Source organism: Phycodurus eques, chromosome 19 (assembly GCF_024500275.1).
Source record: "Phycodurus eques isolate BA_2022a chromosome 19, UOR_Pequ_1.1, whole genome shotgun sequence".
In the NCBI taxonomy this organism is placed as follows: domain Eukaryota; kingdom Metazoa; phylum Chordata; class Actinopteri; order Syngnathiformes; family Syngnathidae; genus Phycodurus; species Phycodurus eques.
In genome coordinates this window covers 14773123-14796296 of record NC_084543.1, presented here as the reverse complement: position 1 = coordinate 14796296, position 23174 = coordinate 14773123, and the positions used below count along the sequence as shown (strand labels likewise).

At 40.8% G+C, this 23174-nt stretch overlaps 1 protein-coding gene across 1 annotated transcript; it reads right to left on the bottom strand.

The window, feature by feature from the left end:
- Window positions 1-736: 736 nt before the first annotated feature.
- Window positions 737-22351, bottom strand: LOC133417823 (zinc finger protein 287-like). The gene is made up of 7 exons (XM_061705958.1): window positions 22184-22351; window positions 21134-21336; window positions 10339-10440; window positions 8785-8880; window positions 8374-8484; window positions 7820-7943; window positions 737-3080 (listed from the first exon to the last, which is right to left on the bottom strand). Exons 1-7 carry the CDS (start codon window positions 22209-22211, stop codon window positions 1060-1062), a joined length of 2685 nt encoding a protein of 894 aa, XP_061561942.1. The 5' UTR covers window positions 22212-22351; the 3' UTR covers window positions 737-1059.
- Window positions 22352-23174: the final 823 nt, after the last annotated feature.

The window sequence follows — 23174 nt, the reverse complement described above, 5'->3', positions numbered from 1 at the left end:
TGTATGTGCTGTTGGTTTTTGGGCAGTTAAACGTTGAAATGGTGAGAGGTGTGTGCCTTCTCTCATATATTATTTTATTTGATGTTCATGCTCTGATTTAAAAACAAAAAAAATAATAAAATAACAAAATAAAAAGTTATTCACAAGTTACGCTTTACTTAAGTAGTTTTTTCATTGAGTACTTTCTTACTCTTACTCAAGTAAATATTTTGATCGCTACTTTTTACTTTTACTTGAGTCATATTATTCTAAAGTAAAAGTACTCTTGAGTACAATATTTGGCTACTCTACCCACATCAGACCAGCTTTTCTTCACTCGCACATCCTCCTGTCTAACATTTATCGTCCGTGATTGGTCAACTGTTGAAACTGAGGGAGGCGCTTGCGGATCTGTCAAGGAATGCAGGATGTGTCCGAATGTCCAACATATTGGAAATGTTTACTGAGGCAAAAGGTAAATTTGTTCATGCACATTTCACAATGGTAATCAAGTTGATACTGTAATCAAACAAATGTAATGTCACATACATTGTTTGTAATTATTTTAGAACATGACAAAATTGGCAACACAAAGGAATATTGTGCAAATAAATTGTACCCATTTACTATTCTAAAAACCTTCCTGTGTGCGGTCAACATAGTTCATTCAGTGCTCTTGAGAAAGACTAACATGGTGTTTAGTGTAAATACTTTGTCAAAATTCAATATCAAAGTCAATAACCAATACAAATAGAGGTGTTGAAGAAAAAAGAATTTATTCCCAAAGAAAATGTCTTATCATTTGTACATACTAACCTTATGTAGAACTACAGCAAACATTTCTGTAAAAAATACAGTTACATTATTGAAGCATTTTACACTTTCGTAAATTCTTTACAGTCCACGCTGTGACAAACACAGGAAGCACAATTTGACAACTTCCTGTTAACCCTAATTCTAATCCCCCCCAAACACCACTTTTGTCTCTGTGCCTCAAGTATTCATAAGCAACACGTTTTGAGCAACAGTCTCCCAAAATCATGTCTTGTTATAATAAGGCCGAATCCATGTTTGTGTTAACTATGCATGGACAAGCCTGCGATGTCTTTTTAGGCCGTGTAAACTGGAAAACGCTTTGCTACAGACAGTGCAAACATACGGCCTCTCTCCAGTATGGGTTCGCATGTGTAGCGTGAGAAAACAGGACTGGACAAAACCCTTTTCACAGATTTCACACTTAAACGGCCTTTCCCCGGTATGGTATCTGCGATGGATTTTAAGTTCTGCAGAGGATCGGAAAGACTTGTCGCAGTCATCACATTTGAAAGGCCTTTCACCCGTGTGGATCAAAGTATGCCTCACTAGTGCATCTTTACCGAAGAAACCCTTTCCACAATGCTCACAGGGGAAGCGCATGCCTTTGTGATGGAAGTTATCATGTTTCAGGAGGCACCTCCTTGAGGTGAAGCTTTTCCCGCACTGACCACAGGCAAACGTTGGTAAAGCTTTATCACTGACAAGTTCGCCAGACTGATGCACACGCTCAACATGCCTCGTCAGCGTGACACCGTGTCGGAATTTCTTGCCACATTCCCAGCAAAGGAACGGATAAGCCTTAGTGTGTTTCTTCTGGTGCTCAACAAGGTCTGAGTAGGATCGGAATCTTTTCGAGCAGTGGGGGCACTGGAATGGCTGGTAGCCAGTGTGTTTCCACTCGTGTCTGATGAAACGCTTCAAACTGGCAAATGTTGTCTGGCAGTGGGTGCATGTGAAAGGCTCTGTGGGATTATGGACATCTATGTAGTGCTTATGCAGTGCCTTAAACACAGGGAAGTTATCCTCACACTGGTTGCACTGAAACGGCGTGTGTGACTCTTTATGCATGGCCAACGCTTCAGAGTCACGCACCAGTTTCATGCAAACCTCGCAGTACAGTGGGTTGTGGGTTTGTTTGTGGGAATCCAAGGTTGATTTGTACTTGAAGGCCTTGTCGCATTCATTGCACCGGAAACAATGTCTAACATCTTCGGGTTGATCCGGATCTACCTGTTGCTCGTTGTAACAGATGTTTCTTAAATGAAACCTAAACGTCTGCTTGCACTTGAACTCCACGCTGCAGTGGGGACAATAGAATGGACCATCAAGGATATTTTTAGCGTCCTCTGGGCTTTTTTGTCCCAATTCTTTGGAAGACCTCTTTTCTTCACCGGGTATGTAATCAGGGTCGTCTGCAGTGTTGTCTGCAGGCAGCGCTTCATTGTCTGGCTCACAAATAAGGATGGATGACTTATCATCCTCTTCTCCCGCAGTCTCTGTGTTCTCTTTCTGGGCGTCGGTCTCTTTCGTCACACTTTGGCATTTATGTTGCTGTAAGAAGCGGAAGTTCTTGTAACTTCTTTGACACACTGCACAAGAGTAAGTCAGCTCTTCCGTGTGTTGACTCATGTGGCGTTCCAAGAATTTGGCATGGCTAACCACCTTACCACACACGTTGCACGTTCTCTCGTCCAAGTCATTGCCTTTGGGTGACACAAGAGAGCTCGAAAACCTTTTTGGACTACTGTTACTACTGCTGGTGGCTGGTGTCCTTCCAGATTTCCTCCACTGTGACAGGAGCCGTTTCATCTTGAGTCCGCGATTCTTTCGCACTGGTCTTTTCAGCAAATCACAGTCTGGATCCCTTGCACCTGCCGGCATTTGAAAATCTTCATCATCAAGACGCTTCTTTTTTCTCCCACGTCTATTAGGAGTCTTTACTAAGCTATCAAGCACCGTCACCTTGCCATCCTCCCCAATGATCAGAGTTTCGGATAGGTTGTCATGGTGGTCTTCCATTTCACAATCATCGGCCCCTGTACTTTCTGGAACGGCCTTTGTAACAACGTCTGGCTTCTCTTCGTGGCCAATTCCCACCCACGGTTTTTGCACGTTTGCTTCTGAAAATGGCATTTTGTTGACTGACTCGACCTCCATCTCTGTACAGTCTGTATAAACCACACCAGTCTCTGGGTCTGTTCCTGCTTGCTGATTGATGATTACATCTCTTTCCGCAGGAGGAAAACATAGTGCGGATAAGATGCCACTATCAACCTCACAAGAGTCTAGAAATAAGAGAAGGATAAAATTAACAATCATCCACATTGGTGCCTGTATGCTAACAAGAAGTAAATACTTGAAGCATCATAAGCCTAAATGCTTGCCGTTGAGTTGGAATTCATACATTTTCTTTTGGTTAATACTGGGTAAACTAATACTTAACGATATATATTTTTATATATACTTTTCTCTGGACTTATTTTCTCATTACCATTAACTCACAACCCACATAAATAGAATTTACACCAAGAATATATATTTTTTGGAAAATAAATTAACTTTGGAGGTTCCAATTTGTGTTTTTTTGTTTTATGGGATTATAACCAACAATTCACCACCAGTTCCCAAATTATCAGTGTTTTGCATTCTGACTGCCACGATATAACCATTGATGTGTGGTTATGTGGATTCCTGGAATATAGTGGTGCCTTGACTTACGAGGTTAATTTGTTCCGTGACTATGCTCGTAACTCAAAATATCAATTTCTCAAATCACCTTTCCTAATTGAAATGAATAGCAACAAACCATTCAGGCCTCACACTGTACTCATTCTGGTGTGTGCGTCTTGGGCACCAGGAAGCAATACAATACAGACAAACCGACACACAGAAAAAAAGGTTCCACAACTGACTCCTTAAGCTACAGAAATGTATTTTTTTAAAGGAATACATGCCTGTGAGTATTAATACAGTGCATCCGGAAAATATTCACAGCGCTTCACTTTGTTCACATTTTGTTATGTTACAGTCTCATTCCATAATGGAATACATTTGTTTCCTCAAAATTCTACACATAACACCCCATAATGATGTGAAGTTTGTTTAGAAATTTGTTGAGAAATGCTAGTTTTTATTTTTAATAAATTTGCAAAGAAATTACATGTACAGTGGGGCAAATAAGTATTTAGTTAGCCCCCAACTGGCACTTTTTCTGCAAAGGGACCAGGATGACGGATCCGTGTAAAGGAAAGAATGAATGGGGCCATGTATCGTGAGATTTTGAGTGAAAATCTCCTTCCATCAGCAAGGGCAGTGAAGATGAAACGTGGCTGGGTCTTTCAGCACGACAATGATCCCAAACACACAGCCTGGGCAATGAAGGAATGGCTTCGTAAGAAGCATTTCAAGGTCCTGGAGTGGCCTAGCCAGTCTCCAGCTCTCAACCCCATAGAAAATCTTTGGATGGAATTGAAAGTCTGTGTTGCCCAGCAACAGCCCCAAAAGATCACTGCTCAAGAGGAGATCTGCATGGAGGAATGGGCCAAAATAGCAAAAAATTGTTTGATCTCTGTGATTGCCACCAAAGGGTATATAAAGTATTGAGATGAACTTTTGTTATTGACCAAATACTTATTTTCCACCATAATTTGCTAATAAATTATTCACAAATCAGACTGTGATTTTCTGGATCACCCCCGCCCCCCTCCGTTTGTCTCTCATAGGTGAGGTATGCCTATGATGAAAATTACAGGCATCTCTCATCTTTTTAAGTGGGAGAACTTACACAATTGGTGGCTGACTAAATACTGTTTTGCCCCACTGTAAGTATTCACAGCCTTTGCCCCAAAGCTCAAAATTGAGCCCAGGTGCATCATGTTTCCACTGATCATCCTTGAGAGGTTCCTACAGATTAACTGGAGTCCACCTGTGGTAAATTCATTTGATTGGACATGATTTGGAAAGCCACACACCTGTCTATATAAGGTCTAACAGTTGATTGTTTTGTGCTCCGACATGCACTAACAAATTAAAAGACAGGCAAGAAAGACAGGATTGTCTCGAGGGACAAATCTGGGGAAGGATACAGAATAATTTCTGCTGCTTTGAGGGTTCCAATGAGCACAGTGGCCTCCATCATCAGTAAATGCAAGAAATTCCAACCCACCAGGACTCTTTCTAGAGCTGGCCACCTGTCTAAACTGGGCAATCGGAGGAGAAGGGCCTTAGTCAGGCAGGTGACCAAGAAGCCGATGGTGACTCTGTCAGACCTCCAGTGGTCCTCTGTGAAGAGAGGAGAACCTTCCAGAAGGACAAACATCTCTGCAGCCCTCCACCAATCAGGCCTGTATGGTAGAGTGGCCAGGCAGACAAAAGCCGCTCCTGAGTAACAGGCACATGGCAGCCAGCCTGGAGTTTGCCGAAAGGCACCTGAAGGACTCAGGCCATAAGAAAGAAAATTCTCTGGTCTGATGAGACAAAGATTGAACTCTTTGGCATGAATTTCGAGGAAACCAGGCACCGCTCATCACCTGACCAATACCATCCCTACAGTGAAGCATGGTGGTGGCGGCATCATGCTGTGGGGATGTTTTTCAGCGGTAGGAAACAGAGACTCATCAGGATTGAGGGAAAGATGAATACAGCAATGTACAGCGGCATCCTAGATGAAAACCTGCCCCAGACCGCTCAGGACCTCAGATTGGGGCGAAGGTTTACCTTCCAACAGGACAACGACCCTAAGCACACAGCCAAGACAAGGAAGGAGTGGCTTCAGGGCAACTCTGAAGATGTTCTTGGGTGGCCCAGCCAGAGCCCAGACTTGAATCCAATCAAACATCTCTGGAGAGATCTGAAAATGACTGTGCACCGACGCTCCCCATCCAATCTGATGACGCTTGAGAGGTGCTGCAAAGAGCTTTGGGCGAAACTGCCCAAAGGTATGTGTGCCAAGCCTGTGTCATCATATTCAAAAAGAGTTGAGGCTGTAATTACTGGCAAAGGTGTATCAACAAAGTATTGAGCAAAGGCTGTGTATATTTATGTACATGTGATGCCTTAGTTTTCTATTTTTAATACATTTTTGAAAGAAAAAAAAAAAAAAAACTTTCCCCATGTTGTCATTATGGGTTGTTGTGTGTACACTTTTGAGGGGAATTTTTTTAAAATTCCATTTTGGGATGAGGCTGTAACATAACAAAATGTGGAAAAAGTGAACCCCTGTGAATACTTTCCAGATGCACTGTATATAGCCTGTCTGTGGCTGAACCGTTTCTGTTCATCGAGGTTTGCATTTCAAGTTTTAAGCATTAAAACAGCTGATTTTAAGGGCGTTCATGTGTTTCGGTTTAAATACAGAACATCTAATTCTTTGTTTTATGTTTAGTTTGACAGAAAACTTTAACTGGGATTGGCAATAAAAAGCTTGAAGCCTCTTTTTTGAAGAGTGTGTCACAATATGCCAAAATGATCAACATTGTGAATTGATTGGAGTTTACTGCCACTATGTGGCACTGATATCAAAGCAAATGAAAAAATAATAATCAGCCAAGAGACGGCTCATCTAAAAAAATCTAAGTATGGTCACTAGTCAGTCAAGGTACCACTGCATTAATATTGGTACTACAATAATTTTTTGAAGTATTACATGAACATCACAGGCTTTTTGAAAGCATTCAGTGAAGTGGTAGAACTCATTCACTGCCAGTCTTCCATGTTAACATGGATAATTGAATTCAACAGCCGTCAATCGCAGTGATTAAAATGTTACGCTTATGTCTAGATCGGACTACAGGACTTTAGACCCGATATTAGCTATCGCAGCCGATTTCTCAGATCGGGCCTGACATATTTTGTCAGGAACGACAAAAATTCTTGTAGTGTGACATAATCCACGACCAACGATGTGGCCCTACGACGCCAAAATGAAAAGTCGAGCAAGTTTGATTTTTTGGATATCGTCTGTGTAGTATGACATCAACGACAACTCTCCGACAGCACACCTAGACGTCAACCAATAGGACTGCTTATTGTGCATCACCTCCCGTGCTTGCCGTTGTCAACATTTATTCACGTGCACAAGCCAATGTTTACCAAAGCTTAAGAGCATGGGTGTCAAACTTTTTTTTTTTTGTCTCAGGCCGCATTGTAGTTATGATTTCCCTCAGAGGGCAGTTAGAACAGTGAAACCATAGAAATGTTTAATCATCACCAAAACACATGATTACCATTACACAAATTGAGGGATAACTAGTTTTGAAATCAGAAGACAAGGATAATAGTTTGTCCAAGTATTGTTTAAGTTACTGTAGAAGAAGGGTTTGTAACAGAATAATTCAATATCTCAACATTATTTATTTATTACTATGACAATTTGGAATTTGGGTACAGATTTTAGCAAAAATCACAGAAGTTGACGAGCATGATTTGCTTTCGCCGGCCACATAAAATTATGTGGTGGGCCGCATCTGGCCCCCGGGCCTTGAGTTTGACACCTATGCTTTAGAGCATGATTTGACGGAACGCCAACATGTCTATGTACAACCGTATGTGCTAGCACTCGCTTGCTAGGCTACATAACATTTTATTGCCTGCTTGCGGGCCGTATCCGATTAAAAGTATGCGAACATACCTCAAGCAATCCTTGAACGTTCTCTCCCGAGCACCAGTGACGAACACCACACGTTATTCCTCATTTTGTCCCAAACACGTTTTTTTCTCATTTTGTCCCCCAACACTCACTCCCACACAGAAATACATTAGGTCGGCGCATTGTTATCGTCGGTGCCATGGTAACGAGTATCTGGTCACGTTGACTGGTGACACGGTTTCTGCTTCCACCTCTCCGGCAGTGTTTGATTTGACAAGATAAAGCCCAGTGATCGTAAAAGACGGGATACGGTGCTAACAGAATAAATGTTCCCACTGTCTGCCCGAGAAATGGCAAGATTTGATGGCAGTAGTCTGACAGTGCAATCGGGAAAGACCAAATTTGTCTTGTGGTCTGATCCAGGTATTATATGCTTACCAACATCCTCCAACTGGGTGAGGTCTTTGTGCGTGTCCAACACAATTCTGAGCCCCTGAGACGCAGTAAAAGACTCCATACACTGTCTCAGAACTGAAGAGGAATCACTTAGCAAAGATGCAATCTGACAAAGAAAAGAAAAATGATAACTTGTGTGTTTGCAATTTAAAAGCCAATGATGGCTAGCTGCGACACTCATGTGCACATTCTGGAACACAGCATACAGCACGGTTTCATAAACCTGGGAGGGGGATCAGGACCCAAAATGGGTTGCATGTCAATTTCTATTGGGTCACCAGAGTAGCATTGTTGAGACTTTCGGCTTTATGCTACTTCATTGGTCATCAAACAGGCAGATATATTTTATTTGCGTTTGTTGTGGGAAATTTACGTTTTCTTTGTTCTTTATCATTAGTTTATGTACAGTATATGTCAATGTTCTGGCAATAAATTGTATATTTCCTTATATGGGAGTAATTTTTGTTTCAAGCTAAAAACAAGGTTGGGCGAAACCCTGGCGTACAGTAAGTTTAACGAGACGGGATTTAACCTACCTGTTGGAGAGACTGGCTTGGAATAAGCTTTTCGAGCCTGGACAGAAACAGCCACATCAATGTCTGGATTGCTTTGTCATATGTGGGACCAAAGTCTCCAGGAAAAATGTCCTGCACACAAACAATTCACACATGCTTTTGGGATTGCCAAGTAAAGGGAACATTCTCATACAATGGTAAAACAAGCATGAGGCATGATTAATTTAAAATATCTTGCTGCTCTTTAGTTTTAACAAGATTGTATTGTTTAGATGGCTGTGCATCAGAACCTCTCTTTGATCCTTAGTCTCAGAAATTATCATTGTAGAGTAATATGAAATAAAGACAAACTAGCAGGTCATTAATCAACATATATTTTTACCTGAAAAAACACAATTTTGTGCCACTAAGGTTGGAAAAAAAAAAACTTACTTGAAAAAAGTTTTTTCTCTCCTCTGAATTTCTCAGCAAATTTCGTGCGAGGGTCATAAAATGAGATTCTGAAATGTCTGGTGCTTCATTACCAGTCTGTAAAACAAAAGAGGTCAAAACAGACAAAGGTCAGAGCAAATCAAGTCTATAAAATCGGTTTCAGTGGTTGAATATGACTAAATCAATGAGTGGGCACGCAGACAAGCAAAACATCTGATCTCTCTTAAAACAGCTAGTGGACTGTCAACACTACTTTTCCCAACCAATCACAGGGAACAAATAGACAAAAGAAACATTCAAACTCACATTCAAACCTACGGCCAAATCAGTGTCTTCACAAAACAATCAGGTACCATTAATGTCGTCAGCTCAAATCTCAACTTCCCTGTTGTCGCTGCCGACGCACGTTGACCAGATATTGGGTAAAAGTTGGCAGTGATATTATCTATATAATAATACAGTGTTCCTTGCTGTATTGTAGCTCTTAGTTTGGACCCCCGCTATATTGCGGATTCTTAAGTGATCATTACTGTGTTCTTGCAGTAAACAGGCAAGTCCGAATGTAGAATTGCATGCCTTCAGTGTCGTACTATATTAAGCCGCAACATGCCGGGCTGCGCTAAGGTTTATTCTAAGTGATGCAGCATAATTAAGAGCAGGAAGAGGACATTGCGACACAGTACAAAGTTTTGCTGTTTTAATATTGTTATCACAGAGCATAGGGAACATGTGCCTGAGAGTAAACTAGTAGTTGCTTAAGAGTGTATAAATGCTGTAACATCTGTATTAATTTTCATAGGCGATTTTGAATTATGTTAGTATGAAGCTACCGTACTTTAAGATAACTATATGATTTGGTTAAACATTTTGGTGTTAAAATATACAGTTTAATTCTCTTGTATTTTATGCTTCAGTTTCTCAGTAAACTTCAACTTGAAGTGACAAATAGCTTCACGCAAGCAAGCTGTGCTTCTCATTTGGAGAACTGTGCAAGCACGAGTGTGAGAACAGGTGCTGAGGAAAAAGTGTTTTAATAAGTTTGAATGTGTGCAGAAGGGAAATTATTTTCAAAAATAGTTTTTTAAATGGTCTCCTTATATCGCAGATTTTCACTTATTGCGGTTTGGTCTGGAATGCATCGCCCACAACAAATGAGGGTTCACTTGTAAATGTAAAATACAGTCTTAAAAAATTGGATATAGGCACTAAATGAGGACTGGGCTCTTCTAAATTCTGTTTATGACAATAAATGTCAAAAGACATCTTTTGCACAATTTATTATTTTTTGCAACGGATGGATCACTATAAATCTAGTGTATGTAATCCAGTTGGGGCATACGTATCAGTGGAACACAACTTCAAATTGATCAATCGATTTTTTTATGCCACAATGTAGAAGGAACCGGACAGAACTCAGTTTGACTTGGCTTCTTACCCACAGTACAATAGAAAAATATTATGGAAATCTGACACCATCTTAGACAAATTATGTCAGACATTTTGGTCCATTATAAACAAACGAAAGTTGCCAAAAGGTTTAGCCCCATCACTCACCTCTACTTTCCACAGTGATTGGAGGCATTGCATACGGTCAAGGTGTGGCTGAATGGTCTGGATGTTAGCAGTTTCCTCAGAGCGGCAAAGCTCCAAGATGAGCTGCAGTCAGAAGGAGAAAGTCATACAATAATAGGACTTGAATGCCACGACTCTGCTGCGGTATTAACATGTTAAGTGTATTTATATAGGTGCAACAAGTGCACTTGTGTGTGTTTGTATATATACATATACGCACGCACGCACAGATACAGCGTCCTCAAAAATGAAACGTCACATTTTTAGTACGGGTATTTCCGCAAAGTTCGGCAAAAAAGGCTACAGTATATGGAAATGGTAAGAACCTCGACCAGATGAGACCGCTGGGCTGTAACAATTTATTCAGCCTCTGGGTCCCCACACAATAATAGAATGGCAAGCGGAGGGACAGCACCTGAAGCAGCTATAGAGGACAAAAGTCTAATCCAAAACACATTTACTGTATGAATCTGATGTAAAAAATAAAATAAAATGAATCATTGTACAGTATATTTAAGCACCTAAATGTGCAATCAAACCATGTAATATTGTTAAACGAAAGTCCGCTATGTTAATTCCAACATAAAATGCGATCTGACCAGAGTGAGGCAAACTGTGGCTACCACTAATGCTAGTTAAACTAAGTGAGAATAGCGAAGGAGAGGAAAAAAAAGCATGGGTAGTACGACTAATAACCATGAAAGTGCCCACTCTCCAAGCTCATTTAGGTCACCGGTATGGGAGCAATTCGGCTACCCAGTTGGGAACAGAGATGGAAATTGCATAGTCGACAAAGGCCACGAAAATTCCTCATGAAAATATACACAAAATTACAGTCAATTATTATTGGCATTGTCAAACCATTTTCAAGACTACTTGTTTTCATTAGGGTATACCTGAAGCACGGTATACCTTTAACTGATCGCCACTCGCCAGTCAATTGCACAGGACATTTAGACAAACAACCACAGAGACTCATGTTCACAAAATTAACATGAACAATTTCGACCCTTTAGTTAACCTAACGTGTGTTTTTTGGAATGTGGAAGGAAACAGGAATACCGGGAGAAATGCAGACAGAGATTACAAACCCGCGAAGATTTGACACAGGAACTCTCTCTCGACTGTGAGGCAGAAGTGTTGACCAGAACCCTGACAGTTGCTTTGTCCCGATCTCCTGCCATAGGGCTCTGCCAATCACATGAACTGGAAGAAAGTGCTTCGACCGGTTTCGCCAAATACTGAAGTTGGTTGCGCATAACAGGAGAGTTCATCCATCCATCCATTTTCCGTACAGGAACTAGGGTCACGGGTATGTAAATGTATATCTGTCATTCGCGCCCATCAAACTCAGTGGGCGTGCAGTAGGCGGGACTTGCGCTGATTCAGCTCCAATCAAATGGCTTGTTCCTCCCTGAGCGCTTCCTGAGTTAAACACACTTAAATAAATAAGCTTAACAGTGAATACTTAAGGCTGCAGTCTGCCGCACACCGAGCGCCGCCGCCAAACCCAACAAAACTGTTGCGCAGTGTCCGTGGTTTGGCATTTTCACGAGTGGCCGATCAGCCTCTGGTTTTGCTGCAATCGCCGTCTTAACGTCGCAGTTTACAGCCAATCAAAACTCAGATAATACCCTCACAGGGAATATACACTTTAGGGTTTAGCGAACCACTCCGCCGCGGTGCCTTAAGCCATATACAGTGGGTACGGAAAGTATTCAGACCCCATAAATCTTTCACTCTTTGTTATATTGTTGTCATTTGTTAAAATGATTTAAGTTTATTTTCCCCCCTCATTAATGTACACACAGAACACCATATAGACAGGAAAAAAACAGAATTGTTGAATTTTTTGCAGATTTATTAAAAAAGAAAAACTGAAATATGACACAGCCATAAGTATTCAGACCCTTTGCTGTGACACTCATATTTAACTCGGGTGCTGTCCATTTCTTCTGATCATCCTTGCAATGGTTCTACACCTTCATTGGAGTCCAGTTGTGTTTGATTATACTGATTGGACTTGATTAGGGAAGCCACACACCTGTCAAGATAAGACCTTACAGCTCACAGTGCATGTCAGAGCAAATGAGAATCATGAGGTCAAAGGAACTGCCTGAAGAGCTCAGAGACAGAATTCTGGCAAGGCACAGATCTGGCCAAAAAACAAGAACAATTCTGCTGCACTTAATGTTCCTAAGAGCACAGTGGCCTACATAAAGAACCCTTCCAAGACCTTCCTATCATGTACAAAAACCTTGTCCAGAGTGCTCAGAACCTAAGACTGGGCAGAAGGTTCACCTTAAAAAGACAATGACCCTAAGCACACAGCTAAAAGAACGAAGGAGTGGGTTCGGAACAGCTTAGTGACTGTTCTTGAATGGCCCGGCCAGAATCCTGACTTAAACCCAATTGAGCATCTCTGGAGAGACGTGAAAATGGCTGTCCACCAATGTTCACCATCCAACCTGACAGAAATGGAGAGGATCTGCAAGGCGGACCGGCAGAGGATCCCCAAATCCAGGTGTGAAAAACATGTTGCATCATTCCCAAAAAGACTCATGGCTGTATTAGCTCAAAAGGGGGCTTCTACTAAATACTCAGCAAAGGGTCTGAATACTTACGGCTGTGTGATATTTCAGTTTTTCTTTTTTAATAAATATGGAAAACAAATTCAACAATTCAGTTTTTTTCTGTCAATATGGGGTGCTGTGTGTACATTAATGAGGGAAAAAAATGAACTTAAAAGATTTTAGCCAATGGCTGCAATATAACACAGACTGAAATATTTAAGGGGGTCTGAATACTTTCCGTACCCACTGTAAATAGTATATAAAGTAGACGTTACACTACTATTATCGGCCTGATCGGTATCGGACGATAATTAGCATTTTATGCTGATCGGCTTTAATGTCATAATTCACCGATACGATCAATGACGTAATTGATCGGCTCCGCAAAAGACATTTACTCCGCGTCGCCAACGTGCACAGTATATTTGAATCCAAAAGCTAGTTTATTTTTAGCCTTGTTGCGTGTCTTTTGATGTCGTACTGTAAATATCTGACGGCCAATAAAGTTATTTTAAAAAAAAAATATTTAAAACATCTGAGACAGGCAACACGTAATGCCCGGATCAGACTACAAGACAAATTTGCTCTTTAACGATTGCACTATGTCAGACTACTGCAATAAAATCTTGTATTCCGATACCACTGCATCCCGTTTTTACGATCATTGGGCTGTATCTTGTCAACTGCGACCGGATACACAACATGAGTGAATCGCGCAGACTGTATTATAAGGACAAAATGGGGAAAAACGTGTGTTGGTGGTCACCGGTGCTCAGGAAACGACGTTCGTTTAAGGCTTGCTTGAGGTATGTTCACGTACTTTTAGTACGATACGGCTCGCAAGTAGGCAACGAAACGTTATGTAGCCTAGCAAGCTAGTGCTAGCACTAACGGTTGTACGTAAACATGCTGCCGTTCTGTCGAATCATGCTCTCAAGTTTCAGTGCGGGTGAAGTAATTTAATTACAATAAAGTAATTTAATTACAGCAACTTAGCACCCATTATTAATGTCATGTTGCAATGTTGGTTTGACCTGACTTATTACAATACACGATCTGACAAGAGCAGTGATTTCCAACCTTTATGGAGCCATGGAACATATTTTACAATTGAAAATCTCACGGCACACCAACAAACAAAAATGTCACAAAAAGTGGATATATTAATTACTGTATGAACTTCCTGCTATCTAATAGAAGACCATTAATTTGTTCTGTCTGTCACTATGGCTCACTGGCATAAATAGATGAACAAAGATGCTATTATTTATTTGAAATATAATTTTTTCAGCAATTAAGTACAAAGTATATACAGAAAATGAACAAGTTATTTAAATAGATACATTGCTCCATGTTGTGATTGGATCAGTGATCGTTTTTTTTAAACTCGCTGATCGGTGATCAGTGATCGGCCGCAAAAATCCTCAACGTGTAAAGCCTAATATAAAGCATCAAATATTGTGGTGTACATCAATGTAATATATAATGTCCCTGCGTATGTAAAATCGAAGCCTATGACCAGAATGTACGCAAACGTATGTAAATGCTGGGTATGGTCAGATGCAAGCCTCCATTTAGAAGAAGAATTACTTTTTATTGTCATGAACATGCATGCATGCACATGAAATTTGTTATCTGCATTTAACCCATCACAGTGAACACATACACATGTTAGTGGAACACACTGGAGCAGGGGGCAGCTGAACCGCCCGGGGAGCATTGCAGGCTATCAATGTCTTGCTCAAGGACACCACAGCCGTGAGTCCGGGGGATGTTGGCGGATGGTCCAGTCGGGGTCTTGAACCTAGGTCCCCACGGTGGCAGGCGATGATCTTAACCATTGGTCACGGCTGCCCAAATAGCCAGCACTTGCGCTTTAATTTTCGCCAACACCCGCTCTCTATTAATCTATCTTTTCATGGTTTAAGAAATCTGGTCAAGTACAGGCTTGCTGTTCAGGGTAAATGGACTACACTTATATCGTGCTTTATCTACACCAGGGGTGCGCAATGCATCGACCGCGAAGGTGGTATTGGTAGATCGCATGACATCGTGTGACATTAATATAATTATTTATTTATTTGTACATTTTTTTTAAAGACAGCCTATCATCCATCCCGTCACTTGATTGATATACATATATAATCGATGACATCTGAATTTTTCTGACACTTAGGTCATGCACATGCGCAAACAACGGCGCTAAAAGGTAACTGCAGATGCGCAAACTACAGCGCTAAGTGTGTCAAAACTAACAAGCTAGTCAGTGAGTTATCTCCAATTTCTAGCTCTCTGTGTTTTTTCTTAAAGTTAAGAATGGGTATAAAAATTAGTGGGGGAGCTGGACCAACCAAGTAAGACGACAAAAACTTACCACTTTCATACGGAATGGGAGGAGTAGTATTTTTTCACGATGGCATTTTCGGAATGCGTATGCCTCATTTGCCAGTCTGCCATCGCATTACCAAAGAAGGGAAATGTGGAGCGGCATTTTAGGACTGTGCATGGAAAATACGACACTTACTTCCCGCCAAAAAGCGAGCTGAGAAAGAGAAAGGTGAAGGAACTAAAATCCCAGTTGTCCAGACAGCAGTCATTTTTCACACAACATACTTCAAAAGCGAAAGCCGCCACCGAAGCATCGTTCCAGGTGAGTCACATCATCGTTAAGAACAAGAAGTCCTTCCCGGAAGGAGAGATGGTAAAAGAGGCAATTGTTGAAGCAGCTGACGCATTGTTCCGGGACTTTAAAAATAAGGCTGAAATATTATCTTCGATCAAAGCTCTCCAGCTGTCAAGAAGTACAGTTACACGGCACTGTGAAGCCATGGCTGAGGATTTAACCCAGCAAATGTGGAAGGACATCTACGGACGTGAGTGACACAGCCCAGAAGTGCATTTTCATTTGTATGGTGTTTAGTGATATCCCTGCAAAAGAGGCGCTATTAACAGTACTCCCCATGAAAGAACAGACGCGATAAGAGTACATATTTCAGTCGTTCAAAAACTTTAGAGAAAACCCAGCTCCCGGTGTGCAAATTAGTGTCTATCACCATGGATGGAGCACCCACAATGGTTGGTCGCGTGAATGGATTTATTGCCAAGTGCAGGCAGGACGATGCTTTCCCAGACTTCCTGAATTACCATTGCATAATCGACCAACAAGCGTTATGCGCGAAAATGCTCAACACGAAAGAGATCATGGACATGGCAATGAAGATCGCCTGTTCTATTCGAGCCAGCACTCTTCATAGACGGTTATTCCGTGCACATCTGGAGATGGGTGAGTGCGACCACTCTTGTTGTTGCTACACACTGACGTGAGATGGTTTAGCCGAGGGAAATTCCTGCAAAGATTTCGAGAGCTCTGTCCGGAGATTAAGGAGTTTTTCCATGTAGCTGGACATGCAGAATACAAGCAACTAAATTGCGGTCAGTGGCTGTTAGACTTGGCATTTTTAACCGATCTGACAAACATGTTGAATGACCTTAATCTAGAGCTGCAGGGATAAGACAAAACCGTGATCAATATGATCACCTCAGTTCATGCTTTCAAACGCAAGATGCAACCTCTCTCCACAAAACTGCAGCGTCATTATTTGGCAAACTTCCAGAACCTGGCGTCAGAGCTGGAGATGCAAGGGAAGGCCTGTGTGCAACCTGACAATGCACGCTTCACAGAGCCGATTGCCAATTGTCTGTCAGAGCTTGACAAACGCTTTCAAGACTTTTCTTTGCTCGAGCCAGTCGCTACATTCAGGTGCTATCCTTTTCGGGAAGATGCTGAGGTTGATTCACTCCCATCAAAAATTGCAACAGTGTTTCACCTGAACTCTTCTGGCATGGACGATGAGATTTTGACCCTACAAGCAGATATTGAGCTGAAGTCCAGAGCTCGTGGACAGTTTTGGAACTTACTCACAGAGCTAAAGTACCCCAACATGAGGAAATGTGCTAACATTTTGACTGCATTATTCGGCTCCACTTATTTATGTGAGTCAGCCTTTCCCCACATGAATATCATTAAGTCCAAGTACCGTTCCACCCTAACTGATAAACATTTGGAAGTGTGCTTGAGGCTGGCTGTCAGCAGCTACTGTCCGGACTATGCATCCCTGGCTGATTCACTTCAGTGCTAGTCACCGGCGTAAACGCAGGTAATGACAAAAAAATATGTTGTGTTGTGCAAGATAGCCTTATGCGGTGAAGCAAGGTACATCAACATACATTGGTGCTGAGCTGCATCGGCGGCCCAGAATTTTAGCTCAGTGGTAACGCTCTGCACTCTCAAACCAGAATTTTAGCTCAGTGGTAACGCTCTGCACTCTCAAACCGGAGACATGGTTGCAGCTCACACCTCCCCCAAAAAAAGGTAGATTGGGGGAGGTTGGCTGCTTGAAAAGTAGATCTTGGGGCAAAAAATGTTTGGGCACCCCTGATCTACATCATCACTGTGCCCAAAGCGCTTTACAAAGTGTCCATGTACACGATCGTTCATTGTGCGTCAGCAACTCTTATTTTAATGCAATGGTCCGGTCCAGTCGGTTTCGACCACATCGCGCAGTGTACAGCAGGCTTTAGGCCACTATGTTTCATGCACAAGTTAATAACAGACACTCTAGAAATTGCAGAAATATAGACGCAGGAATATCATACTCTGTGTATATTGGGGTGCAAGCTTTAAGATTTATGGAAGTCTGGAAATTATTTGCGCTCTGGCTGGCATTGAATTTGTTTTGACACAACACCGACCCCACAGAAGAGCTCATGCTGGAACAAGCAATTTGATTGGATCTGAATCAACGCTAGACCTGCCTACTGCCCGCTCACAGAGCCTGATGGCCGCGAATGACAGATACACATTTATATTTCATGATGCACACAGGACCAGGAGTGCCAAAATTAAATAAAAAATTTCATACTTACATGAAAAATAAAATCGAGAAATAAATATTGAAAAAAATATACATTTAATTAAATAAATACTGAAATAAATGTTTCATGACAATTATTTAATGATATTTATTCAATGATACAGGTATTTATTTATTTTATAATATAGTTATTTAATTTTGGCACTCACGGGGTACAAGAGACAATGAGAAGAGACAAACAATGGCGGAAAAGAGAGAAGACAAAATGGAAAAAAAATAAGCTTTCTGTACTAGACATTTATTATGCTCAGGCAAGAAAAATATTCCTGCAATCGACAGGAATGACGCCTTAGATCACGCGGGGAATAAAGGATGACGCACCGAGCCGATCACTTTGTTCCAAAGCTATCGTGAAAAATACCGGCCCACACAGATGGCGAGATGCTCTCGGCCGCTTGGTGGCTGATCGTCTGCCGACCAGCGATTTGAATAAACGGGATCCGGAATTGTCAAATAGTGAACTCCCTTTTGGATAGCCAGGCGAGCTTCCTCCAATGAAGATTCGACGAAGTCCGGCGAAGACGAAGGTAACTCGTTTGCAGCTCGCGTTAGCTACATTTTGCGAGCAAACGCACTCCTTCAATCCTTGTTACATAAAAAACCTAATTTAGTCCCACTAGTTCACATTACAATGTAAACATCTGTTGCCAGAACTGATTTGAATTTTCCATTTCGGCCATCTTGCAAAAATTCAACACCCACAAGTCGAGCGTCTTTTAGGATTGCGAAGAAGAAAATCTATATTTTTCTTTTACCCTTGCAAAACACGTCATCAATAAAAAGTATTCTCTCGTCATCGTATGTATTTTTTTTAAACTTACAGGTTATGCATCCAGCAGGACGTTCGACTCCCATTCCAGTACGCAGTGTAGACAAGAAAACTGTAACTAAAAGCTTTTTTTCTCTCCACGTCCCACGACAGCAATTTCAAAAATGTATTTTTATAGTAATTGTTATATTTCTAAACTGCACAGGTTCTGCTTCAAGCAGAAGTAGTGACTGGTTTCAAGGAGAATGACAACCACAAAAGATCCCATTCAATGCCAACAGAAGAATAAAATAAAATGTGGATAAAACTGCTAAGTTTTATGCGCAAGGTAATAAAAACCTGGACTATTGAGCAAACGGTAGAGGAGAATTTGGAGGAAAAAAGTGCAAGTGTGGGAGGCCCATTTGTTCATGCATTTTTGTCTAATGTAAATTACTGTACATAGTTATACTTGTAAATAAATTATTTTTCAGTCAAAAGTACTTGCTTAATGTTGTTTTATGTTTCACTAAAGAAAAAAAATATTGGTGTCAAAGTCATTGTTCTGCTTGATGTGTCTCCTTTCACAAACAGGCTGTTTTCTCTGTCTTTTTCTTCCAGAAACAGATTTGGCTGAAAGTAGCCTATATTTGACTGCTGCTTACTAAAGAACGGTATAAACTAGAGACAAAAAAAATTCTGATGAAAGAAAAGAGTCTGATCTTTCATTTGGTGGAGTTTACATCGTCATAGTACATAATATTCTGTGGGGCTTGGAAAACCGGTGAAATTGCTCCAAAATGCCTTGCAGTCTCGGGGTTCCCTGCTCAGGAAACGGCTGCCAGTGAACAAGTTAATGGCCGGAGCGAGAGTCTATACACCTCATAGTAAAGAATAATTTACTATTAACAAGCAATGTCCTTTAGAGATTTGCTGAATACCCAGTTGAATTGACTGTGAGGTCACTGTATTACACACAATCTAAAGTCACGGTTTGATAACAACATGCCAGTGCCCTAAATGAACTACAAATGTGAAATAAGCATGAATGTGAAACACACACATTCAACGAATTACTAGTAATATAAACACTTTAACAACAAAGATGAATGCCTTTTTTACTATAATAATTCTAATTTGCATGTTGAATTATGGGAACCGCATGGCTTTTCCATCATCATGCTAGCAGCTACTAGCCCAAACTAGAGCTACCCTATTGTCGCCCATCCTGGCTGCTTTCCGCTGTTTGGGTACTAAGGTGGAATGCTTTTTGCATGCTATTTTGCACTGCCCCAGCTAACTACGAGCTACAGCTAACGTGGCTAAATACGATGCCGAGTTGAGGACGTGAAAGTGCGCCTCATGTCCGTTGTCAGCGCAGTATAAGTCACTAATCATCGCCCCCATGACAGCGAATAAACAATTTTAGACAAGTATTATTATCACGAAGGACAGGCGGAGGATAAGACGGGAGACAGACGGGGACACTAGTTATCATGACATAAAGTTGCAAAACACCAAAATAAGTGATTGGGTGGTACAGTACACCTGTCACATTGGTCTGGTTGGAACCGCATTATCGTGGAGATGAGCAAACTTTGAAGAGTAAAACAGTAGGCAAATTAATGTTTCTATAGAGGAAAATACTGATATACATGATAATAGACAGCCACACAGGGACCCAGAAACCGGAATTGAATTAGCACGTCGATATCGCTACATCATTTGAGAAAATGGGCCTATAAATTTAAGTGCATGAATTCATAAATCTTTATAAGGTAACATTTATTAGTCCCTCAATGGGGAAGTTTTTTAATTTCAGCAGCAATAGTGTATCCAGGAAATACAAAAATAGCATGCAAGAAGAGAAGACATTGGGCTGCAAATGTGTCCGCTACTACAAGGTGGACACAATAAATACATTAAAATATTGTAGCCATAATTTATTAATGAATACAATTATCGAGTAATGATTATGTTGTGAAATTGAACAGTGTGCAGAATTTCTCTTTTATCCTATTACATAACAAACTACAATAACTGTCCCGCGATAATGCTAAAAATAATTTTAAAAATATTGAAAATGGATGGAAACGCAGACACATTTTTCTGAAAGTGAATTTCTATAGATTAGCAGCTCTGCAATCATACCCATAAATGTAGTTTTAGTAATAATTCATAGTTTTATAATTAATGATTGGCAGGTTTGATGTATTTTTATATTTTAATCAATGTAAAACCCCTTGTGTTTCTTTTTTGTTTGAAAAGCGCTTACAAATCAGGTCTAATTGGTTGATAATTTCTGGATTTCGGCCTTGGGTTCCTCAATTTTGGTTTCGGTCAAGAATTTTCATTTCAGTGCATCACTAGTCATAATGGTGGTACTTGGAAAGTTAAGTAGTTTTTCAGGTGGCACTTGGTGTAAAATGTTTCAGAACCACTGCTGTACAGTGTAACGCACACTTTTCTTTACAACACAAAATTCAACGGATGACGAGGCATTATATAGACATTTTTCTTACCCGTGCACGCAGACCCAAAATTAGTTCCGCGCGTTGCCTGGTTGAAAGGAGTTGAGGAACAATTTCAGTAACCATAAACACAAACTCTTCAAGCAGTCCATAATCCAATACAATCTTGTGCTCTATCGTCTGCCAGATGGCTGCAGAGACCAGGCGAATTGGTGGAACCAGAAGGCGCAGAGCGGGGAAGGGGAGAGATGGACCTGAATGTGGAGAGAATGTCCTACTAAATTATGGAACATTCAAGAAAAAAAAACAACACTGCTGATATATTAAAAAAAAAAAGTGAAAGCTTCAATTGTGCTATGTGTTTTTAATCATAAATTGTCATCTTATATACCATTGTGTATTGACTTGTATAACAATTCCCCACTGGGTGTGAGGAAAATACTCCTGACAGTGGATACTTTATACATTCCACATGTACAGTCAATATTATTGAATGTACAATATCGTGCATACATACAATACTAACAGTTTATTCGCATGCTAATTCATTATCACGTGTATTTAATATACTATCATGACAATAATTTATTTAGCACTAGTTGTACGGCTACTACTGTGGCAAATTGGACTATAGTTTTATTATTGATTGTTTAGTTTTTCAGGCCTAACAGGAAAAACGTTGGATCTGTCTCCTTCTCCTCTTGCTTAGATTAGATTGTAATATCGATCTAAAACATTTCTACTTCGACTGTATATGGAAATCTAAATGGCTCGTTTTACTGTAATTAATACCACGACGAAATAATAAGGATGACGTAAACACTTGGACCCAGTCTAAATTCAGTGCTAATCCTATTTTCTGATTGCTAAAGCAGAAGAGAAAATACAAATCCAGATTACCAATAATTAACAGTATTTAGTAGCAAACCAGGACTAAAGTTAGCCACAAGTAATCGAAGTACCGTAAAGCAAATGGTTTCCGCACGTCAACAAAATTAATCTTCGCAACTAACTCCAACTCGACGTGAGTTAGCAATGCTATTCCCGCGCGCCGACTGCGTCGCGGCCTAACTTCAACTAATCCACCCAGTTTTTACTCACCGGGCTGCTCGGAGGAACCTTCGTCCATCCTAATATATTCACATTACACCACGGTGGGGGGAATGTGCATGTGTAGGTCGACAATCTATCTCCAAGATGTTTTTTTAAACAGCAGACATCCAAAAACCCCGTAGGAAATGGATCTTTGTGCGTCAAAGGCTGCCTTTGCGGTCCGCCCGGAATAACATTCCGGTGAACTACACTTTGGATTATTAGTTCCACTTCTCATACAAATTTTTGCTGTCAAATATTTACACATTTTGAAGATTAACATTGACAATATAGACTGATGTTCCACAGAATGTATTTATGTACGACATTACATTACATACTGTATTGTATATTCTAAAGATAATATGGCCGATTTATCGCTAAATAAAATACTAAAACGTTTGGCCTGGGTAAGAATAATTTTAACTGTATGTATCCGATAAATAAATTAGAGCACTGTACATAGTTCACCCTACCTGGTGAGTCTAAAGACCATGTCGTGCTAAAAATATAGTGTAGATCTCAAAGTTCCAAGGCCACAAGATGTTTGGCTAAGAAACTCCCTTAAGACAATATTTATTCAACAGTCAATTTGTTCAGCAATCATCTTAGAGTCTAAACTGGGCTAAACTTTAGCCCCGATCCTCACTGGTGTTTAAAATCCTGATGTAACCTAGCTATAGTGTCAATTTATTTGACAGTCAAGCGACATCTTTTTTCATCTTTCTTTCCCCTCGAATCAATTCAAGAGTAGCAGCAATTATTCATTCATCTTCTGTACTGCTCATCCTCACTGGGGTCGCGGGATTACTGCCTATCCCATCTGACTCCGAGGCGGGGTGCCTCCTGAACTGGCGACCGCCAGTCAATCGCAGGGCACATATAAACAAACAACTATTTGCCCTCACATTCACACCTACGGGCAATTCAGTCTTCAAATAACCTATCATGCATGTCTTTGGGATGTGGGAGGAAACTGGAGGAGGAGGAACCAGAGGAA

Coding starts and splice junctions, on each gene's coding strand:
- LOC133417823 (XM_061705958.1), bottom strand. CDS start 22,211: ATGGACGAAGGTTCCTCCGAGCAGCCCG. Junction 8,881..10,338: donor AATCACTGTGGAAAGTAGAG/GTGAGTGATGGG, acceptor TTTGTTTTACAG/ACTGGTAATGAAGCACCAGA. Junction 8,485..8,784: donor AGAGAAAAAACTTTTTTCAA/GTAAGTTTTTTT, acceptor GTTTGTGTGCAG/GACATTTTTCCTGGAGACTT.